Below are 22,893 nucleotides of genomic sequence, written 5' to 3' on the forward strand. Positions count from 1 at the left end.
AAAGAAAAGATGTCTGGTGCAGCTGCATGAGGAGCTTACAGTTGAGTTGAGATAGGGGAAATCAAGAAGGAAGAATATACAGAGTAGCCAACAGTTACAGGGGAGCAGTTAAGTTGCAGAGAGAAGGCTTGCAAGAGGTTAAAAATAATTAATAAATGTTTCTTCCACTATGTTTGAAGCAAGAGGAAGAAAAAGAAAGCAGTAGGTCCTCTGCATAGAGAAGATGGAAAAATGCTGATATCAAAACAAGTGACCTTAGGAAGCAAAGCGGCAGACTTCCAGAGCAGCACGTTCAGTGACCGGGAATGAGAGGCGTAAGTTACCCCGACCTCAGGTGGGGATCCTGAGGGCTGAGCCCAAAGCCGCGCATCAAGGGGTTTCCCCAAGTTTCCGCTCCTTTGTTATTTAAAACATTTACCAGTGGAGATGGCATGGGAGAAAACCTCAGCGCAAACAGGCAGAACCACTCTCCGACGCTAGCACCTCAAAACCCGGCGAGTCAGCGCTGAACTCTCCATTAATTTAAAACTGACAACGAAGAAGCCCCCCCCCCAATTTAATATGCAAATGAAACAACTTGTCTCTGGATATCGAGAAAATATTTAGAATAAGAGTGAACAAGTCAAAAAGCAGGAAAAGACCATGGGATTGTCTAGTATTTTTGAACTCGAGGCTACACAGAGTAAAATATTGCTAAAGGGCAGAGCAAACCCCTTGTATATAGATGGGAAACATATTGAGATCATGAAAGAAGTCCCAATCCATCTGTTAAAAAGGAGAGACAATTATAGATAAAATATTATTCAAATGGGAATTCCCTCAGGGACTCACCTTTACATATAAAGAGAGGAAAAGAACTTTCAGATCGGTGGAAGAAACCAGAAACCTCTGGAAGAAGTACTGGCAAGAGTTAGGAGGAGAGAAGCTTCAAGAGTGAGAAAATAAAAACAAGATAAGACTTTTAATTACGATTTGTATTTTCTGTTTTCCTTTATCCTTTTTCCCCCTTTCTATCACCGCTTGATTACTTAAGTAAGACTTGACAAATTAAAAAAATTGTATGGCATTTAAATGTATCTCCTGGAAACTGAATGGGCTGAACAGTAAACTAAAAAGGAACAAAGAAGAATGTATATTAAAGAGGGGGGAAATGGGATATTATATGTTTACAAGAGACCCATATAACTAATAAGCATATAAGGGTTTCAAAAAATAAAAATTTGGGTCTAGAGTATATAGCATCAGGTACGGAGAAAAAGAGGGGAGTGGTCATCTACGTAAAACCAGTCCTAAACCCGCAACTGTTATTTCAAGATGAAGAAGGCAGAGTCCTAAGGGTAGAGATACAAATAAATGAAGAAAAAATAATTTTGGTGGGGATTTATGCCCCAAACAATAACAAATTAGAATTCAATAGAAACTTAGAAGAGAGACTCTGGGACTATGCCAGTGAAAATATAATAATTATGGGGGACTTGCATCCATCAAAATGGATAGAAAGGACAGAGATAGACTATCTAACTCAGGTAGATTACCATTCTCCTTCCAAATGACAGAAAAGTTCAATCTTTATGATACTTGGAGAATTAAACATCCTAACGTAAAAGATATCACACATTTTTCTGAAGTTAAAAAGTTAGGTGGGAGAACTGATGTGATCTGGACTTCAAAAAAATTGGCACTGAGAAAGCAGAAATTTGGAGAAAGCAGAAATTTTGAATAGATCCCTGTCAGACCACAACACAGTAATGATGCATAGGAAATTTAAAAAACGTACAAGGGGGAGGTGGAGGATGAATGATGAATTATGGAGAGATGATCAAAGGGTAATTAAAGCCAAAGAAATGCTGAAAGAATTCTTTGAAATAAATGAAAAACAAGTCACAGACAGGAAAATAATCTGGGATGCAAGCAAAGCCTATATGAGAGGCTTTGGAATACAACAAATCATAGAATCATAGAATCATAGAGTTGGAAGAGACCACAAGGGCCATCGAGTCCAACCCCCTGCCAAGCAGGAAACACCATCAGAGCACTCCTGACATATGGTTGTCAAGCCTCTGCTTAAAGACCTCCAAAGAAGGAGACTCCACCACACTCCTTGGCAGCAAATTCCACTGTCGAACAGCTCTTACTGTCAGGAAGTTCTTCCTAATGTTTAGGTGGAATCTTTTTTCTTGTAGTTTGGAACCATTGCTCCGTGTCCGCTTCTCTGGAGCAGCAGAAAACAACCTTTCTCCCTCCATTATGTGACATCCTTTTATATATTTGAACATGGCTATCATATCACCCCTTAACCTCCTCTTCTCCAGGCTAAACATGCCCAGCTCCCTTAGCCGTTCTTCATAAGGCATCGTTTCCAGGCCTTTGACCATTTTGGTTGCCCTCCTCTGGACACGTTCCAGTTTGTCAGTGTCCTACTTGAACTGTGGTGCCCAGAACTGGACACAGTACTCCAGGTGAGGTCTGACCAGAGCAGAATACAGTGGCACTATTACTTCCCTTGATCTAGATGCTATACTCCTATTGATGCAGCCCAGAATTGCATTGGCTTTTTTAGCTGCCGCGTCACACTGTTGGCTCATGTCAAGTTTGTGGTCAACCAAGACTCCTAGATCCTTTTCACATGTACTGCTCTCAAGCCAGGTGTCACCCATCTTGTATTTGTGCCTCTCATTTTTTTTTGCCCAAGTGCAATACTTTACATTTCTCCCTGTTAAAATTCATCTTGTTTGTTTTGGCCCAGTTCTCTAATCTGTCAAGGTCGTTTTGAAGTGTGATCCTGTCCTCTGGGGTGTTAGCCACCCCTCCCAGTTTGGTGTCATCTGCAAATTTGATCAGGATGCCCTTGAGACCATCATCCAAGTCGTTGATAAAGATGTTGAATAAGACCGGGCCCAAGACAGAACACTGTGGCACCCCACTAGTCACTCTTCTCCAGGATGAAGAGGAACCATTGATGAGCACCCTTTGGGTTCGGTCAGTCAGCCAGTTACAAATCCACTGAGTGGTAGCATAGTCAAGTCTGCATTTTACCAGCTTCTTTACAAGAATATCATGGGGCACCTTGTCAAATGCCTTGCTGAAATCAAGGTAGGCTACATCCACTGCGTTCCCTTCATCTACCAGGCTTGTGATTCTGTCAAAAAACGAGATCAGGTTAGTCTGACATGACTTATTTTTCAGAAATCCATGCTGACTATTGGTGATCACAGTATTCCTTTCCAGGTGCTCACAATCTGTTTGCTTAATGATCTGCTCCAGAATCTTCCCTGGTATTGATGTCAGACTGACTGGGCGGTAATTATTTGGGTCCTCTCTTTTCCCCTTTTTGAAAATAGGGACAACATTTGCCCTCCTCCAGTCTGCCAGGACTTCGCCTGTTCTCCAGGAATTCTCAAAGATGACTGCCAGTAGTTCTGAGATCACATCTGCCAGTTCTTTTAATACTCTTGGATGCAGTTCATCTGGCCCTGGAGACTTGAATACATCTAAACTAGCCAAGTATTCTTGTACTATCTCCTTAGTTATTCTGGGCTGTGTTTCCTCTGCTGAATCATTTGCTCCAAATTCAGTTCGGGCATTGTTTTCTTTATTGGAGAAGACTGAGGCAAAGAAGGCATTGAGGAGTTCAGCCCTTTCTGTGTCCCCTGTTTGCATTTCACCATCTTCTCCTCTGAGTGACCCCACTGTTTCTTTGTTCCTCCTTTTGCTACAAACATACCCATAAAAGCCTTTTTTGTTGCTTTTAACCTCTCTAGCAAGCCTGAGTTCATTCTGTGCTTTAGCTTTTCTGACTTTGTGTCTACACGTGCTGGCTATTTGTTTGAATTCCTCTTTGGTGGTTTCCCCCCTTTTCCATTTTTTGTACACATCCTTTTTTAATCTTAACTCAGTTAAAAGTTCTTTAGATAGCCACCCTGGCTTCTTTAGGCACCTTCCATGTTTCCGTCTCCTTGGTATTGCCTGAAGTTGTGCTTTTACTATCTCCCTCTTAACAAACTCCCAGCCATCATGAACACCCTTTCCTTTTAGTATTACTGTCCATGGGATCTCACCCAGCACTTCCCTAAGTTTTATGAAGTCGGCTTTCTTAAAGTCAAGAAATTGAGTCCTAGTATGCTTGGCTGCTCCTTTCCGCTGTATAGTAAACTTCAGAAGAGCATGATCACTCGCGCCTAATGATCCTTCCACTTCTACCCCACTAACCAGGTCATCAACATTGGTTAGGACCAGATCTAAAATGGCTGTTCCTCTTGTTGCTTCTCCCACTTTCTGGACAACGAAGTTGTCTGCAAGGCCAGTGAGGAATCTGTTTGACCTTATGCTCTTGGCTGAGTTTGAGATCCAGCAAATATCCGGGTAATTGAAGTCCCCCATTACTACTATCTCCCTTCCTTTTGCATGCTTGGCCATCTGTTCCAGGAAGGCATCATCTATGTCCTCCGTTTGGCTTGGGGATCTATAGTAAACTCCCACAATGAGGTCACTGTTATTCTTCTCTCCCTTAATTTTGACCCAAATGCTCTCACTTTGGCTTTGAGGTTCTAAATCTTGGATCTCTTCACAGGTATACACATCCCTGACATATAACGCCACTCCTCCTCCTTTCTTGTCTGATCTGTTTCTCTGAAATAGATTGTATCCCTCCATTATTACATTCCATTCGTGGGACTTATCCCACCAGGTTTCACTGATGCCTATTATGTCATATTTAGTTTGCTGTACCAAGAGCTCAAGCTCATCTTGTTTATTACCCATGCTTTGCGCATTAGTGTACAGACATTGAAGTCCATTAATCATTCCCCCGTGTCTCTTATTTAAGGATTTTCTCCTCCCACCACTAGGTCTGCGTGCTGTTTGCTCCATTTGGTCTATGACATTTGGATGATCATCTTCATCAATTGATAGACTCCTACCTTCAGGAGCATTGTCTCCCTCCCCCACATTAGTCAGTTTAAAGCCCTCCTGATGAGGTTTCTGAGATTTTTGGCAAAAACATTCCTCCCAACCGTTGTGAGGTGCAGCCCATCGCTTGCCAGAAGTCCATCCTCAAGAAACTGCAGTCCGTGATCTAAGAATCCAAACCGTTCCTGTTTACACCATTTGCGAAGCCAGCTGTTCACTTCCACTATTTTCCCCTCTCTCCCTGGGCCACGTCGTTCAACTGGGAGGACAGATGAGATGACAATTTGTGCATTTAATTGCTTCAATTTCCTGCCCAGAGCCTCATAGTCTCTATTGATCTTCTGGAGGCTATTGCATGCAGTGTCATTGGTTCCCACATGAACCAAGAGGAAGGGGTATTTGTCAGTGGGTTTTATGATTCCTTGCAGTCGTTCAGTTACATCTTGGATCTTAGCCCCGGGGAGACAGCACACTTCCCGAGACATCTTGTCAGGCCCACAGATCACTGCTTCTGTTCCCCTCAGTAGGGAATCCCCTATCACCACTACACGCCTCCTCTTAGGTTTGGTCGGGGTTCTTCCGTGATCTGTCCGTTCCAAGGTCGCCTGCACATTCCCTGAGGACTGACTTTGCTGCTCGTCTTCATATACCTGATCGACTGTAACGAGGGAGAGATCCTCAAATGGAGTCTGCTCTTCGTCTTCCATGCTAGGGGAGAGGACCTCAAAGCAATTGTGTATTTCTAAACAATCAGAGCGAACCCTGGGCTTCCTACTTCTTTGAGTCACGTTTCTCCATATATCTGGCTCCTGTGTTGGTGAACTAGCCTCCTTCTCAGGGGGAGGATTAGGAAGAGTAAAGAGAGTAATATCATGGAAATAAATAAACAGATTAGAGAAAATGTAAAAGAGTTGGTAAAAAACCCTAAAAATGAGAAAATACTCCAAAGCATAAAAAATTTACAATCCCATATATCCAATTTAATAAATAAAGAAGTGGAAAACAAAATCAAATGGACTGAGAAAGATAATTTGAATCGGCCAATAAACCTGGCAAGATGCTGGCCTAGTTAACAAAGGAAAGACAAAACAAAATAAAAAAAATTCCTTCCAGTAGCACCTTAAAGACCAACTGAGTTAGTTCTAGGTATGAGCTTTCGTGTGCATGCACACTTCTTCAGATACACTGAAACAGAAGTCACCGGACCTTTCTATATAGTGAGAAGGTGGGGAGGGGTATTACTCAGAAGGGTGGTGGGAATGGGTGATTGGCAGATAGCTGCGATGAGCCTGTTGACGACTCTTAACAACTGCAATAGGTCTAACAGGAAAAAGCAAGGGGTGAGAAGGTGAAAAATGGCTTTGTCATGTATAATGAGATAAGAATCCAATGTCTTTATTCAAACCAGGTCTCTCCATAGTTTTAAGTTTGGTGATAAGTTGCAATTCAGCAGCTTCTCTTTCCATTTAATAGGTAATAGGAAATGGCTAACAGGTTGAAAAATTTCTTAAACGGGGTAATAGGAAATGATCAAGCTGGCTTTTTGCTGGGGAAGCAAATAAGAAATAATGTGCATGCACACGAAAGCTCATACCTAGAACTAACTCAGTTGGTCTTTAAGGTGCTACTGGAAGGAATTTTTTTTATTTTGTTTTGACCATGGCAGACCAACACGGCTACCTATCTGTAAAAGGAAAGACAAGTGGAAAGAGTTGTAAATAAAATAACAGACCAGGGAAAAGAAATTATCGACCCGGACCAAATTAAAGATAAATTTATGAATTATTACAAAAAACTATATGAACTAGAACACAAAGATGAGAATAAAGTTAAAAAACACCTGACAGAAAACAAGTTGCCAGAGACTGAGGAGGCTGAACATAGCCTACTAAATTCAAATATAGAAACAGATGAAATTAAAGAAGTGATAAGGAAAATGAAAGTTGGAAAATCGCCAGGTCCAGATGGGATTTTGATAATATATTATAAAAAATTAGAAGAAATAGTTATCCCTAAGCCTAAAAAAATCATGAATGAGATACTGGAGAAAGGGAAAACCCCAGAATCCTGGCATGAAGCACTAATAACACTCTTACCGAAACAAGGTACGGATCTGAACCTTATTAAGAATTTTAGACCAATTTCACTACTAAACATGGATTATAAAATATTTACAGGTATCCTGGCTAACAGGTTGAAAAATTTCTTAAACGGGGTAATAGGAAATGATCAAGCTGGCTTTTTGCTGGGGAAGCAAATAAGAAATAATACAAGGATAATTATTGACTTACTGGAATATACAGAAATGAAACCAAGCAAAAAGGTAGCAATGATACTGGTAGATGTGGAGAAGGCTTTCAGCAGCGTGTCATGGAACTTCTTAATTAAAACTTTTGAGAGCTTGAGAACAGGAAACAACATCATGAATGGAATTAGGACAATCTATGACAACCAGAAAACCAAAATAATTATAAATAATGAAATCATTGAAGAATTTAATATAGAAAGAGGGACTAGACACGGTTGTCCCTTGTCCCCACTCTTATTTATCACAACGTCAGAGACTCTCTTAATAGCAATAAGGAAAGATCAGGAAATAAGGGGCATTAATTTAGGTAGCTGATATTACAAGGTGAAGGCATTTGCTGATGATGTGATTATTACTACTGAAAACCCAAATGAAGGCATACAAAAAGTATTAGTCAAAATGAATGAATTTGGCGAGGTTTCGGGATTTAAACTGAATAAAGATAAATCTAAATTATTAACAAAAAATATGGGAGAGAAGGAACAAGAAGACCTAGAAAGAATAACAGGTCTAAAGACCACAAACAAAGTAAACTATCTGGGGGTATGGATTACAAATAAAAACACTAATTTATTTAAAGACAATTACATCAAAAAATGGAAGGAAATTAAAGGAAATTTAGAAAATTGGAGTCAATTGAAGCTGTTATTTTGGGGCAGAATATCAATGATTAAAATAACAGTACTTCCTAAAATCCTCTTTCTCTTTCAGACAATTCCAATAATTATTAGGACAAAATGTTTTAAAGATTGGCAGAGGGACCTGGCCAGTTTTATTTGGCAAGGGCAAAAAAGCAAGAATGAATTTTAAATTGTTGACGGAACTCAGAGAAAGAGGAGGTTTTGCAGTCCCGGACCTCAGAATGTACTTTGAGGCCACATGTTGGACTTGGTTGAAAGACTGGATGTTGCTTAGGAATACCGATGTCCACCTAGTGAGGAAGGCCTTATTCGAAGTTTGGGAGAGGAATAAATCCAAAGTTATAACAAAAACCCCTTGGTGGATATCACCTATAGAGTCAACTGCCATTCATAAGATTAACAATAACTGGCCAACTTACAGAGACTTGGTGGATGAGATAAATTATTGTCCCAAACTGAAAAGGTTTGAAGAACTCAAACAACTAGGGGTAAATTGGCTAGAATATTACCAGCTTAGGGCGACCTTTGAAAAAGATAAGGCGTTAAAAAGGTTTGATAATAAAGCATAAATCTTAGAGGAGATTTTACAGAACAACCAAAAGACTCTCTCCAGAATGTACAAGCTGTTACAGAATACTCAAATAGAAAAAGAGGAAAAGGGGAAAGGCCATAATAAGATAGGAGCAGGACTTAGGTTATGTAATTGAATATAAAGAGTGGAAAAAACTGTGGACAAAAAAATATTAATTTTAGAGTATGTTATTTAATAAGAGAAAACTACCTGAAAATGCACCATAGATAGTATTTAACACCGGAGAGATTGGCTAAAATGAACAAATCGCTTAGTAATAAGTGCTGGAGATGCACAAAGCAGAACCTTTTACCATATGTGGTGGACATGTCCACAGATCAGACTTCCGGGTTGGCGCCTCCGGCAATGGCTGAGCTCCTCCAAACGGGAGGAACTTACTCCGTGGAAAATAGGGTCTGACCGCCACGGCGAATAAGCAGAATAAGCCTGTGAACCTGGATTCGGCTGGCACCTTTTGCGCCTCCCCTACTCGCGGGGAAACCCTGTTTTGGGGATCCGGAGTGACGTGGGGTGAGCGGCGCAGTGCTTTTAATCGACTGCTTCTTTCACGGAGTGAAGCCGCATTGCCGTTGCTGGAGAGCGCTGACTTTTTTCCTGTGGACAATTGGATTTTAAACAGCTACCCGTGAGTAGAACGGAAAATTGGATCTTTAAGTACCTTAATTTGGCGCCGAAAGCAGGACGGTCATAAACAGGAAGTCCGCCTTCCGCTTTTGTAAATAGACGGAAGCAAAGACGTTACAAGCTAAAGTCTTTGAAAGCTTTTGATAAAGGATTAAATCTCCATCGGTTAAAAATACGAAACCCCCCTTGGAAGCAGGTGAAGAGGGGGAAATTTTTTTGAACTTAGTAAGCCTGCAGGAGTGAGGGGAAGATCAAATTCCCACAGCTCTGAACCTGGGAAAGGGCTGCCAGATGACGCTTGGGGAAAGTTTATTGACAGTACGGATTTGACAGCTAGCTAAAATAAAAGCAAGATACTGTTTCCATTGTCCTCTTCTGCATTTAAAATGGAGGAAAAGGTAACTGAAAATCGAAATTATGTTTAATGCCTGAGTTGTGCTTGAAAGAACTGATACAAGTGGAGACTGTTTCCCTCTAGAGGGAGCCTTTGAAATTGTTATAGGAGTGTAACTGGGAGGTCTCCAGCTGCAAGATAAGGATTATGAGAACCAGAGATTGACCTTGGACTATTCAAAATGTTGAATAGGAGAAGTTATTTTGACTGCATTATGTAAGACAAACTATTTGCTGGAAGAGATTCATAAAAAGATGGATGACATGACTTTTAAAACTGATAATTTGGAACAGAAAGTGACCAATATGAGACAAAAAGCGAGCACCAACACAGAAATAATTCAGGACCTGGCACAGGAACCTACCTTGGCAGAACAAATGGTCGAGGAAAAGGAGAAAGTCATTGTTTTTGAACCTAAAATAACACAAGCGGGATCCTTAGTTCTACAGAAGCAAATTGAGGACTATAAATTGAGGCCTTTTATGATTGAATCTAGAAAAAGCCAGAGTTTGAGGATTGGATCCCGGCTTGGACTGAAGAAGGAAAGTTGGAAAGATCTCTCTATCCAGGGATTAATTGACTTTTGGGACATGGACTTGGATTTGAAGGAGACTGAAGTTTTGGGGGCCTTTGGATTTGGAGGAATCTTGAAATACGTCCTGAAACACTGTATAGACTCTAGCTTCAACTATGGAAATTTGGCTGAACTGTCCAGAAGGAATAAAAGTAATGTTAGGATGGAGTTCTCTCGAGATTTACTCTCTAGCATTAAAGAATATGAAGAAGATCTGCACAAGGGACTTGGAAAAGAGTTAAGAGCCTCGGACATAAGATCTCCAGGTTGATGGACTATATGGAATTGACGGAAAGGACTGGCAGAATCCGAAACCAGGGAGAGGAGTTGATGGAAGAAGATTGGAAAATTTAAAGTTTATATATAGAAATATCGCAAAATTAATGAGTGATAGAAAAATGGTGGATTGATATTTTATGGATTTAGCAGAAATGTTATAAGGAGTTAAGCATATATAAGTATTTTAGTATTAATGTTAAAATAAGGTTAAGAAAATTGGTGAAAGGAGGGAAAGTAAAGTTATATTATATTGAGATAAAATACAGAACAAAAATTGGAAAAGATGGAAAGGATTTGCTGAAATAGTTAATCGAATTAGAATACAAAAAAAGGAGGTATGAGGAGGTCAAGGAAACAAGCAAATGAAAGATAAGTTGGGAAGATTAGTTGTGTTTTTTGTTTTTGTTTTTGTGTTTTTGTGTTTTTTTCCTTTTTCTTTTTTCTTATTGTGATGTGTTTGTTTTGTTTTTGTTTAATATGGTGTTATTACTTTTATTTTTGTTTTTTGTAACCCTTAAAATTTTTAATAAATATTTTTCTTTTTTTAAAAAAAAAGACATGTCCATAGATCAGAAAGTTCTCGGACATGATCCAGGAAGAAATAAAAAAGTTACTAAGAACTTCACATAGCAAAAGACCAGAAACATACCTCTTGGGAATATTGAATAGTGATATTTCTAGAGAAAATACTAAATTCTTTCTGTATACGACATCAGCGGCGAGAATCCTAGTGGCTAAGTACTGGAAAGGGTAACCAGGTACCGACCAAAGAGGAATGGTTATGTAAATTATGTGAATATTTGGAACTGGCCAAATTGACGGATATAATAATACTAAAGCCAATGAATACAGTCAAGAAGGAACAGAAGTGCTTGAATGATTATTTAGAAAGACAAGGTTCTAATGTAGAAATTTGGCTGTGTCTAGAATGAACCTTGTGAATGGAAAAGGGGAAAAAGAAACACACACACACACACACACACACACACATACATATACAGAGTGCACATTAATGATTCTGTGTCATCCTAGAAAAAGTGACAAGTGGGGTGCAGTGGGGTTCTGCCCTGGGCCTGTTGTTATTCAATGCCTTTATAAATGAATTGGGCAAAGGAATGGAGGTGACGCTCATCCAATTTACAGACAACATCAAACTCGGAGGGGTAGCTAATGCCTCAGAAGACAGAATCAGGATTCAAGATGACCTTAACACATTGAAGAACTGGGCCCATACCAACAAAATGAATTTCAATATGGACAAATGTAAGGTTTTGCACTTAGACAGGAAGAACTAAATGCACAAATATAAGTTGGGGGACCCCTGGCTTGCCAGTTGTACATGTGAGAAGGATCTAGGGGGTCTTGGTAGACCACAAACTTAACATGAGTCAACAGTGTGATGCAGCAGCAAAAAAAGCCAATGACATTCTAGGCTCCATCCACAGAAATATAGTGTCCAGGTCAAGGGAAGTAATAGTACCACTTTATTCTGCCTTGGGACGCGGGTGGCGCTGTGGGTTAAACCACAGAGCCCAGGACTTGCCGATCAGAAGGTCCGCGGTTTGAATCCCCGCGACAGGCTGAGCTCCTGTTGCTCGGTCCCTGCTCCTGCCAACCTAGCAGTTCGAAAGCACATCAAAGTGCAAGTAGATAAATAGGTACCGCTCCGGCGGGAAGGTAAACAGCATTTCCATGCGCTGCTCTGGTTCGCCAAAAGCGGCTTAGTCATGCTGGCCACATGACCTGGAAGCTGTACGCCGGCTCCTTCGGCCAATAAAGCGAGATGAGCGCCGCAACCCCAGAGTCGGTCACGACTGGACCTAATGGTCTGGGGTCCCTTTACCTTTATTCTGCCTTAGTCAGACCACAGTTGGAGTACTGTGCCTAATTCTGGGTGCCACAATTTAAGATGGATGTTGACAAGCTAGAGTGTGTGCAGAGGAGGGCAACCAAGATGATTAAGGGTGTGGAAACCAAGCCCTTATGAGGAATGGTTGAGAGAGCTGGGTATGTTTAGCCTGGAAACGAGGAAACTGAGAGGAGACATGAGAGCCATCTTCAAATATCTTGAGAGTTGTCACATGGAAGATGGAGCAAGCTTATTTTCTCCTGCTCTGGAGGATAATACTTAAAGCAATGGACTCAAACCAAGTTACAACAAAACAGAAGGAAGAACTTTCCGACAGTATGAGCTGTTCAACAATGGAACAGACTACCTTGAAAGGTGGTGGACATCCCTTAATTTGAGGTTTAAGCAGAGGTTGGATAGCCATCTGTCATGGATGCTTTTGTTGAGATTCCAGCATTGTAGGGGGTTGTGTTAGATGACCCTTGGCATCCCTTCAAACTCTACAATTTTATGATTTTATGATTCAAAACAGTTTTCATCATGTTTTCCAAAGGGATTTCCAAACTGAGGAATGTTTGATTAAAATCCCTCACAGTTCTGTGCTGAAAGAGAGAGGGCCGAGTTCCTGAATGGAAATAAAAGAAAAAATGAAGTACAAACCAGTAATTCAATTTGTAGGTTGTGTTAGGACTTGCATTCTCTCCACGCTGCCATGAGCACATCATGTACTTCATATTGTACCACATACATCGGATTTTAGTGGCTCCTGTACCTGCAATACCTAGGAAGCAAAAGCATCAGAAGCAGGATTGGTTGCATCAAGCACCTGGCTTTAACTAAGCATTGCTCCTTCTTCAGTGAGCTTCTGAAACTGTGGCCCTAACTTGCCTGCAAAGCAGTACTGCTGGAGCCCAGAAATTGGGTTTCAAGCACAGCAAGACTCAAAGGCTTTGAACTAGCAAAATTCCGCAATTCCTAATTTAGGCTAGGTCATGCAAATTAAACCCACCTGAAAACATTTACTTTGTGTACTTCATTCTATAGTAATGATTGGTGCTTGAAGGCTTACCGGTAATTTAGGGGTGGGGCAGGAAATTATCAGATATATGGAATGGGAAGGTTCAACCATCCCCAGCCCTTTCTTGCAGCAGAGAATTCACCAAGTACCATCCATGTATTTCAGAGCATTTTGTCAATTCTGAAAACGTGTTGGAATGTTTTAGTCTTATGACTGCTGACTGAAATGGAGATCAAAACGGGGCAACGGAGTAACAAAAGGGAAGCATCAGCATGCCAGGGAAAACTCCTATGTTTGCAGAACTTTGCAAAAAGCCCATGAGGGTTGAGCACAAAGCACTTTCCTGCTCATACTTCCCAGCAACTGATATTCCTACGTGACGTAATACACAGCCATCATGACAAGTAACCACTGGGAGCCTTAATTTTCCATTCATTTGTCTAAGCCCTTTTAAAGGCATTTAAGTTGGTGGCTACAACTGCATCTAGTAGTAGCAAGTTCCATGGTTTACCTAAGTGCTGTATGAACAGTACTTCCTTTTCCCTGTCCTCAAACTCCCACCATGCATTTTAATTGAATAATCCCAGATTGTTCTTTTGAGAAAGGGAGAAACACGCCCCATTCTACATTTTCTCCATACCATGCATGTAACCTGCTGTTTATCTGCAGCGCTGCCAACCAGAAGGGGTTTAAAGAGTGCTATCAAACAGTGTTCAATCCCTGCTCGTCTAATGACCATGATACTTCTGTGGCTGGTCGAGAATGAGCAAACTCATGCTGAGAATGAAAAGGCCTAAGGCAATGTCTCTCAACTTCATGGCCTCCAGATGTATTGGACTGCATTTCCCACAGTCTGTTTAATAGCCTGAGTGGTTTAAGCTGATGGGAGTTGTAGAATGAAACATCTGGAGCCATCGGGTTGGGGAGGACTGGACTTAGGGAAATGTAGCACTGGGTGCACAACTTGGGCAGGGGATCTCAAGAAGCTTTCTGGTTTGGAGTACGAATATGGATTTGTTAAGTTGATAAAGATATTTGTGCAATTTTTGATAAATAAATGTCTAATACAAATCTGAAGAGACAATGCATGTACTTTTGTAAACCAAGAACTTCTTTAATAAAAATTATTTTTTAAATCTATAGAATGCAGTGTCTGAAAACTTACCATTTTGACAAAGAGTGATTTTAACATAATCTCCATCACCCTGTCCTTCACATGAAGTGGCGACTCCAAAAATGACTTTTTTACCCAGAGGTATGAACACTGTCCGGAAATTTTGAACATTCCATTCCTATGTTTGGAAGGAGGGGAAATCATATATACATGTATTAAAAACTACTAATCTCAAACAAAGTAATTTTTAAACCCGATTCCATAGGATAAAAATCATAAGGCTTCTACTGGTAAAACACTCTATGTGTAGACAACTGTACTAGTAGCAGTTTCCTTGGAAGCCAAAGGCTGCATTTCTAAACACACTCACCTGGGAGAAAGCAAAGTAACTTAAGTCACTGAGGCTTACTTTTGTGGAGGCATACACATGATTACATCTATTTCTGCTCTCAATTATTCTGCTTGTTTTTCTTTATGTTCACTTTGATTAAATTACATTCCTATATTTCCCCCCGTTTATTATTTTGTATTTCTATTTTTTATTTGTCTCCATTGCTTTCTCTCTATGCTCCTGACAGTCCATTTGTGGAACACTCATCTATTAACCCTTTACTCCCTTGTGCTATTTATGATCTCTTTTTCAAAATCATCATAATACTTTCCTACTCTTGCTAATTATTGCATTCTCTTTTACTCTGTCTTCTTGCTAGCACACAATATTCCCCTTTCCCTCACTGTCTTCTTAGATTTTGAGCCTGTGGGAAAGGCCTTGGAATTTTTAATTTCTGTACAGCACCCGTGAGGCTGAATGTGTTTAAGTTACAGCAGGAATTGTGGTACTCCCCTCGTGTGCTTTTCCTGCTATCACTAGTCTTTTCTAGTTTAGTTTTCCACATCTTACTTGAAATGCACACAATCCAATCACAGAAATCACTCCAAAGAGTTAAATGTCTGTGAAGTTATACAGAAGCCTTTCCATAACTGTGATGGCAATAGTACACTGCAGGAGTCACACAAATGCAACTCCTATCAGTATGGTCAATGGTCAGGAATGATGCCAGTTGCAGTCCACAACAATTGGAGGGCACCATGCAGGATACTCCTGATTTAGATGATTTTGCTATCTTGGTATCTGAAGAAGTGTGCATGCACACGAAAGCTCATACCTAGAACTAACTCAGTTGGTCTTTAAGGTGCTACTGGAAGGAATTTTTTTATTTTGTTTTGACCATGGCAGACCAACACGGCTACCTATTTGCTATCTTTGTTATTGGACTGCCTAATTTTACCATTTGTTTTAGGCCGTGTTTTGGAAGTCATCTTGAGTTCAAGCCATGGAAAAGCTGGGCATACTACTTGATCATACTTGACTTGCATGTGCAAATAACCCACCAGAGCTCTCTAACCCCACAGGCAGAACGTTGGCATTACTTGCAAGATAGCATGTTGCAGAGAAGTCAGTGACACCAGATATGGGGAACCTCTGGCCTGTAGGCCAATCTGGCCCACCAGTCTTCCCTATTTGATTTGCAAAGCCATTTTGAGCAAACCACACCCACCTGCTATCTATGATGTCAGGATGTGTGGCAGTTAAGGCTTGGCTGAAAAGGGCTTTGCAGGCACTGATAACATAGTCTCCTCAAGGTCCTTTGTGTGGTGATCCCCAGGTGCCCAAGAACCAGCTGATCATTACGTGTTTTGCAACCCCTGTGGTGTACTGGAAGCACTGAACACTGGGCTTGCAAAGCACTTTGAACTAGGATTGCCATATCTTGAAGAACAAAAAAGAGGACAGCCTGAACTGCTGCCAGCCCAAGCCAGGGAAAGAGGCATGTGGGAGGGCCACAGAGCCTGTGCACCTCTTTCCCTGGATTGGGCTGGCAGCGGCCATGGTGTGCAGAGCAGCTTGAGCAAGCCTGAGGCCAAGAAGCCCGAGGAGCCTGAGCCAAAAACCCCAGACATTTCCTTTAAAATGTAAAGCTCTGCTCGGATGGGCATGTTGGTCCCTCAAAAGAGGGCATGTCCACATTTCCCAGATGTAGGACAACCCTATTAGAATACCTCTTCTCTAATGTCCAACAGCCAGATGATTGTCAGGTGTTTGAGAAGAGCTGCACATGGACTGAGCCAGCCCTTTGAATTATCTCCTCTCAAAGGCCAACTTTCACAGGTGGCAACCACCCACCCATGGGGGTAGGAGGGATAAAGATCTTGCTCAGCAGGCCAAAAAAACCTTCCCCACCCCTAGCTGACACACTCAACTGCTAGTTGCCAAGTTTGGTGAGAGAGGGAGAAAGAAAGGAGAGCTGGAGTATCAAAAGGTGCAAAAACATTCAGCAGCAATCTAACACCTGGAAATAAATTCCACTCAGTAGGTCTTACTTCTGAGTAGACATGTATAAGAATGTGTTGTTAGTGGCCCATCACTTTCTAAGATATCCCTTCTCAGAGGCACAGTACTGTGTAGTATTTGGTAAATGAGAATGGTATAGGACTCAGTGTGATGCATCTAGGTGCCCTGTGGAAATAATATATTTAAAATGTGTTGGACCGTTAAATCTTTATTTTTGTGTCCCTTTAAGACTCTCCTGTGTTAACCCCTGCTCGTATTGGTGTTTTCCCTGCTTCAAGATTGCCAAGTGTTGAAAAAGATGATGCCACTTGTGTGTTTATGCATATATATTTGTGTGTGTGTGTGTGTGTGTGTGCGCGCACACGCACACACACACACACACACACACACACACACAAATGCGTGTGAGAACACCACTCAGGACATCATGCCAGTTTAACTTTCCATGGTTACAAGAGGAAACACCAGCCATGCTAACCTATAAAGACTATATTTAATGCAGCATAAGAGGTTGATTGAGCCTCTTCTCCTTATATACCACCTGTAGTAAAGTTAGTCTCTGTTTAGAAGCTGTTCCTTGGTCAAGCAACAAGAGTGAGGCCTTGTGGGTAACCAACAAGCTACAAGGACCATGGGAAATAAGTCTTGTCCCTTTAACCTCAGACTAGCAGGCTCCCAGGGTGTGAGAGGTTTACTATGGGAAAGGAAACCCCTGATTTAATGAAAGCTTTGACACCTGGGTCCGAAGTTATGTGCATTCCCTCAGTGATGTTATCTGGCCTTGATTGCCTGGGAATGTGCATCTGCATAAACGCCACGGAAGGGAGGAAACCCCTTTGATTTAGGCTCTGGGTTCTTAATGAGACCAGCTGCCAGAAGCTAGATTGATTAGCCTGCAGACTGGTCACTGGAGAATTTGAAAATAATCAGGAATTATGATTGGTTTCGGGGGTTCCGACGCTACGTGCAAATTGGGGATAAAAGATCTTGGGAATGGCTGAGAAAGCGTGCTCTGCAATCCGCAAACCGCCCGGCTGCTGATGTTCCAACTAGTAGCCGTCCTTTCGTCCTTTGTGATGGAGAATTGTGAAAGCCTCTGAATGCGGATCATTGAAAGGACTTTAACCACTCTATCTGTCTCTTAGTCGTGAGTATGTAAGTCAGTTAGATTTTACAATGTTCTTATTTTCTTGCTTGTAACTTACCAAAGAAGTGCCTGCTATTTTAGCATGTTTTCTTATGTTCTTTTAAAATAAATTTTTAAAGAAGAAATTGTTTGGTTTATGTGCCTTTCCGGGGGGAAAAGCTAATTCCTAGCCTTATGCTTGGTTACGCTCTACCGTGGAATTTCTGTCTGCAAGTTTGTGGATGCAACTTGTGGAGTGGGGATAACTAGTAATAACTGGGCACAGCCTTTTCCCTGGGTTGTGGCTCTGAGTTCCCCGGGACTAAAGGGAGTGGTGGCAGCCTTACCGGTTCTAGTTTGTTCTGTTTTTGTAAATGTAAACGTGCCTGCCAACCCTGCTCAAGAAACCTGGTCTGGCCGGAGAACAAAGACAGGTGAGGGAGGGGCGAGTGGTTGGGGGCAAGTTTACCACCCCACCCCTTGGCAGAGCTTTAGTGTCACGCCACCATCAATTCAAACAGATCAGATTTCTAGATTCCACAAGTCTTGTCTGAAATCACTGATTTGCTTCTCAATTCCCAAAGCCCTACTTTTCATCACAATTCTTGTATGTGTAATAATTCAGCAGGGCAATTTCTGACTTGGAATCAGAAGACCCTGAAAGCTTACCTTTTGGCCCCATTCTCCACTGGTGGTTATAGCAGTTACATACCGTAGATTGCAGTCATCTTCTATTTTTACAGGAGCCCATGTCACATTCAGCTGGCAGTTATTTTCATTGATAGTATATGTGATGTTAGTTGGGCGAGGCAGATCCAACACGACTCCTATGAAAAAAAGGAAGGGAAATGGGGGAACCAACACTTTCTATTCTTTTAAGTTGTTGACTTTCAGGACGAATCCAAGCAGCAACTGGAATTGCAGCCAGGTGCACACCCACTGCCACAGAGTTTCAGCCCTTGAGGTCTAAGGAATGCCTTTGGGTGACAGTTTAAGGAGCACCACAATATAGGCAGGTGTCATAGGCTAGCCATCCCTTGGGATGCGGGTGGCGCTGTGGGTAAAAGCCTCATTGCCTAGGACTTGCCGATCGAAAGGTTGGCGGTTCGAATCCCCGCGGTGGGGTGAGCTCCCATCGCTCGGTCCCAGCGCCTGCCAACCTAGCAGTTCGAAAGCACCCCCGGATGCAAGTAGATAAATAGGGACCGCTTACTGGTGGGAAGGTAAACGGCGTTTCCGTGTGCTGCGCTGGCTCGCCAGATGCAGCTTTGTCACGCTGGCCATGTGACCCGGAAGTGTCTCCGGACAGCGCTGGCCCCTGGCCTCTTAAGTGAGATGGGCGCACAACCCTAGAGTTGGATACGACTGGCCCGTACGGGCAGGGGTACCTTTACCTTTACCTTTTAGCCATCCCTTGGAATTCCATCCCATGCACTGTGCTCAGCTTATTGTGCATGTATGTCATGCACATAGGGCATTATCTGAGAGGCATCCCCACAGCTCAATACTGCACACCCTGTAACTGCCAACAGCTCCCCCAGGCTTTAGATAGGACTCTCTCCCAGCCCTACCTGTAGATTCTGGGAACTGTTTAGGGAGGTTTTTAATGTCTGATGTTTTATTGTGCTTTTAATTCTGTTGAGAGCTGCCCAGATGGGCGGGGTATAAATAAATTACTACTACTACTACTACTGGACCTTGGGTCCTCTATATGCAAAGCATGTGCTCTGCCAATACCCTATAGCTATAGTCTGAAAAAGGAAAACAACAGCCAGAAACTTGTCAGTACAGCAAGGACGCATCTGATAGGGGAGTCTCAGGCATGGAGAAAAGTGGGTCAAAAGACTGAGAGCTGGTGTGTTATATCACAAAAGTTAAGAACAAGATAGCACAGGATGACTAAGTAGTGATAATATACCTGCCCCTGTACCAGATTCCTGGAATCAATGAATGCTGCCAAGCTCCTCCACCAATGTCCTTCACTACTTTCAAGTTGCACCAAGCTCTTTGAATGCATCACAAAGAAATATCAGCTTCTCCTTCCAGATGTATGCAACTAGCCAACTAGTTTAGAAAAATAACCTTAAATACACAATTCAAGATCAATGGTACTGACCACCCTGGCATTTGACAAAGCACATACAGTATTTTTAAAACTTCATTTTAATCTTTAATTAATAGAAGATTCAACCCATTGATGCTTCCAGCTGGATTATGCCCATATAAATTTTTGCTGCCTTTGTATGCCATCAAAAAAGTCTTGTTTGGAAATTATGCTTCCACTTCTCTAGTTCCTGTAGCAAGCTTTTGGTGATTCACTAGGTGCTACCCACACACTTTTAAGCTTTCCCTCTCAGCCTCAAGGGAAAAACTGAGAGTGTCCAAGATTCTTTTTTCTTCACCAAATAGCAAACTATGTGGAAATGCAGTGTAACACAACTTATGCTGTGTTGCTCAAAATCTCAGACTAGCTCTCGTAGGTAGCTAAGCTGGCTTCAGCCTATTGCATACTGACATGGAAATATCACATACCAGGTATCTGAAAGTTAATTTTTAGAGAATGTTAGTTTTGTATTTGTTAGCTAATAATGCAGGAAGGGTTCATATTTACGCCAACTGAGCTATCTAAATAAATTATTGGGTTTTCGTTTTCTTTACGCATATGTATATTTTCCTTCTTTCTTTGTAGATTGCATTTAAATTGGAGGTATAGCTATGCCAATCATTTAAACTTCCCTTCCTCAGTCTCTCTTTTATTATTTTTTGATTGCATGTGCCTGAAGAAAAGTTTCTTCTACAACAACCCTAAACTAGCAGCTCCAGGATAGGGGAGATCTCTTGGGCAAGGTATTCCAAGGGTCCCCTTAACGAAAAAGAAAATTCTCTCATCCTGCTGCCTCAGAATATTGCAGGCATTCCATGGAAAGCAAGGGGGTCTGCATCAACAGGTCCTTTGGTAGTCTTACCTAAGGTCATCCTACAAGGGCTTCCAGTTGGCTAGTCACAGTGACCAAATGTAGCCCTCCAAATAGCTTGTTGTCTTGCAAATATGAAGTACATGGTGTCACAAGCATCTCACTATACATATAATTACTAGATTTCCTCTTGTTGTAGCCCAGAATAGTATTTTTGTTAGCTTGCTGCACTAGTATTTATTTTGCTTGCTGAAAGTAAATCAGGAGGGATTATATCTGTAGGTCAACAACCGAAGCCAACCCTGAGTTTCCCTGGGCAACAGATTGCCACCTGACTTCTTTCTGCCCCTGCCTTTTAACAAATAGAAAATATATGGGCACACATGTAACATACTCAACATGTAACATACTCAGGAAACATAGAAAAGAGGCCACCTCACAAATGGCAAAGGACAATCCTTTTTCACTCACACATAGGCATGTAGGCCAGGGACACTAGGGTTGATCAGTAAGATTGGCAGCTCCTCCATCATGCCGCCAGGCAGGCAGGTAGACAAGATGGCTCTGGTGGGCAAAGTAGGTGGGCAGCTGCTGCTGAGGTGAAGTGAGCCTGTTCAGAATGCTAGATTACCATTATTAGGAGAAGAGGCACAAAGCTTCAGCAGCACACAGACTGAGTTATGCTCATATTGGGCTGGGCACAGAGGAGTCAAGGAAACCAGCCAGCCTGCATGCAGTGGAAGAGGTCTGGCTAGAGACTGTTTAAACTGTTCCTGTGCTAACAGAACAACAGCAGAAAACTGACTTAATTAGGAAGGTGGAGAAAAACAAATCAAACCCACTGTCCTCTTATAGAGGACACTAATAGAGCAGGAAGTTAAGAAGTCATCCAGCTACTCCTTCTGGACCCAAGTCTACTTAAGCCTCCCTAAACATTTCCAAAATGTTCCTTATTTGGTTTAAGGTCAAGTTATGCAACTTTGCCAAGTTTTGTTCCCAAGCACCTAAAAGAAATTATGAAAATGACAGTAATTTGGGATCACCCCAAGTGTAGTAGTGACCAGCGAGCTGCAATTTGGACAGCAACCTGGCCGCAGATCAAACAGCCTTGCTGTTGACTTGAAGATCTTTGTATGTTAACATGCCTTTGTAACTTATTCTTTTTTAAATTAGCCAGTCACTTGAATGATTGTCTGTATTGTTTTCAATGGTGTTTCATATTTGAATGTTGTACACACGCGCACCCCCCCCCCCGATATTTTATGACGTGGAAGCACATCAGTACTTTTATAAATACAAAGTAAATAAACGGAAGGATGGGGTGAAAGGGAACTGGACCTGGGTCGGAAGTCATGATGCCAAGCATCGTCAGGCTTCTGAGGAAATTTAACTCTTCTCTCCTTCCGAGGAAGCAGGCGTTTATCAACACCATAGTCGTATCTAATCACCATAAGATAAACCCCGCGCACCAATTTGGGATGCCGAATTTTAACGAGAGGCCACTTCCTTCTCCAACTTGGAGCGGAAACAGAGCTCCCTTTCCTCCTCCTCCTCCGCTGACTTCTAGGAAGGAGTTTCTCTCCCTCCGACCTTAAGGGATGGACCCCCCGCCACCCTGCTCTCGAGGGGCTGCAGCGGGCGCCCCCGGCAAGCCCTCAGGTCTCCCAGCCCGGAGGCCCCCCCGGCCCCTTCCCCGCCGCCTCACCTCCGCCCCCGGCCCCGGCCCCGGCCAGCAGCAGCAGCAGCAGCAGCAGCAGCGCGGCCATCTCGGCGAGCAGCGGCTCCATCACATCCCCGAGGCTCGAGTGGCGGCGGGGGCGGGCGCTGCCGGGAAGAGCGCCGGCCGGGGCGCCGCCGCCTCCTCCTCCTCCTCCTCCTCCTGGCGGCCTTGGCCCCGCCTGGCGGAGGGGGGAGACGAGGGAAGGAGGCCGGCCTGAGGGGAAAGAGGAGGCTCACGAGCCTCTCTCCTCCCCGGCCCCTGAGCATGGGCAGAGGGCGCGCTCTCCAGGCGGGTCACAGCCCTTGTTGTTGGCTCTACTCAGAGGAGACCCATTTGCATGAAAGGTGCAGTCAGTGAGGGCGCCCCAAAGAAGGTGCCGGGGGATTTCTTTCTTTCTTTCTTTCTTTCTTTCTTTCTTTCTTTCTTTCTTTCTTTCCTTCTTTCCCTCTTTCATTCTTTCTTCCCAGTGTTGCTGCTA

At 42.5% G+C, this 22,893-nt stretch overlaps 1 protein-coding gene across 1 annotated transcript in view; it reads right to left on the reverse strand.

Moving 5' to 3' along the window:
• IL13RA1 (interleukin 13 receptor subunit alpha 1) overlaps positions 1–22,542 on the reverse strand; it is a 36,241-nt gene extending 13,699 nt beyond the window's left edge. The window contains exons 1-4 of the mRNA XM_081846810.1: positions 22,401–22,542; positions 18,450–18,607; positions 14,353–14,479; positions 12,830–12,950 (exon numbers count right to left, since the gene is read on the reverse strand). Coding sequence (XP_081702936.1) covers positions 12,830–12,950; positions 14,353–14,479; positions 18,450–18,607; positions 22,401–22,482 — 488 coding nt within the window. The 5' untranslated portion in view covers positions 22,483–22,542. The remainder of the gene's footprint in view (positions 1–12,829; positions 12,951–14,352; positions 14,480–18,449; positions 18,608–22,400) is intronic.
• Between the last annotated feature and the right edge of the window lie 351 nt (positions 22,543–22,893).

Source organism: Podarcis erhardii, assembly GCF_964252035.2.
Source record: "Podarcis erhardii genome assembly, chromosome: Z".
Lineage (NCBI taxonomy): Eukaryota > Metazoa > Chordata > Lepidosauria > Squamata > Lacertidae > Podarcis > Podarcis erhardii.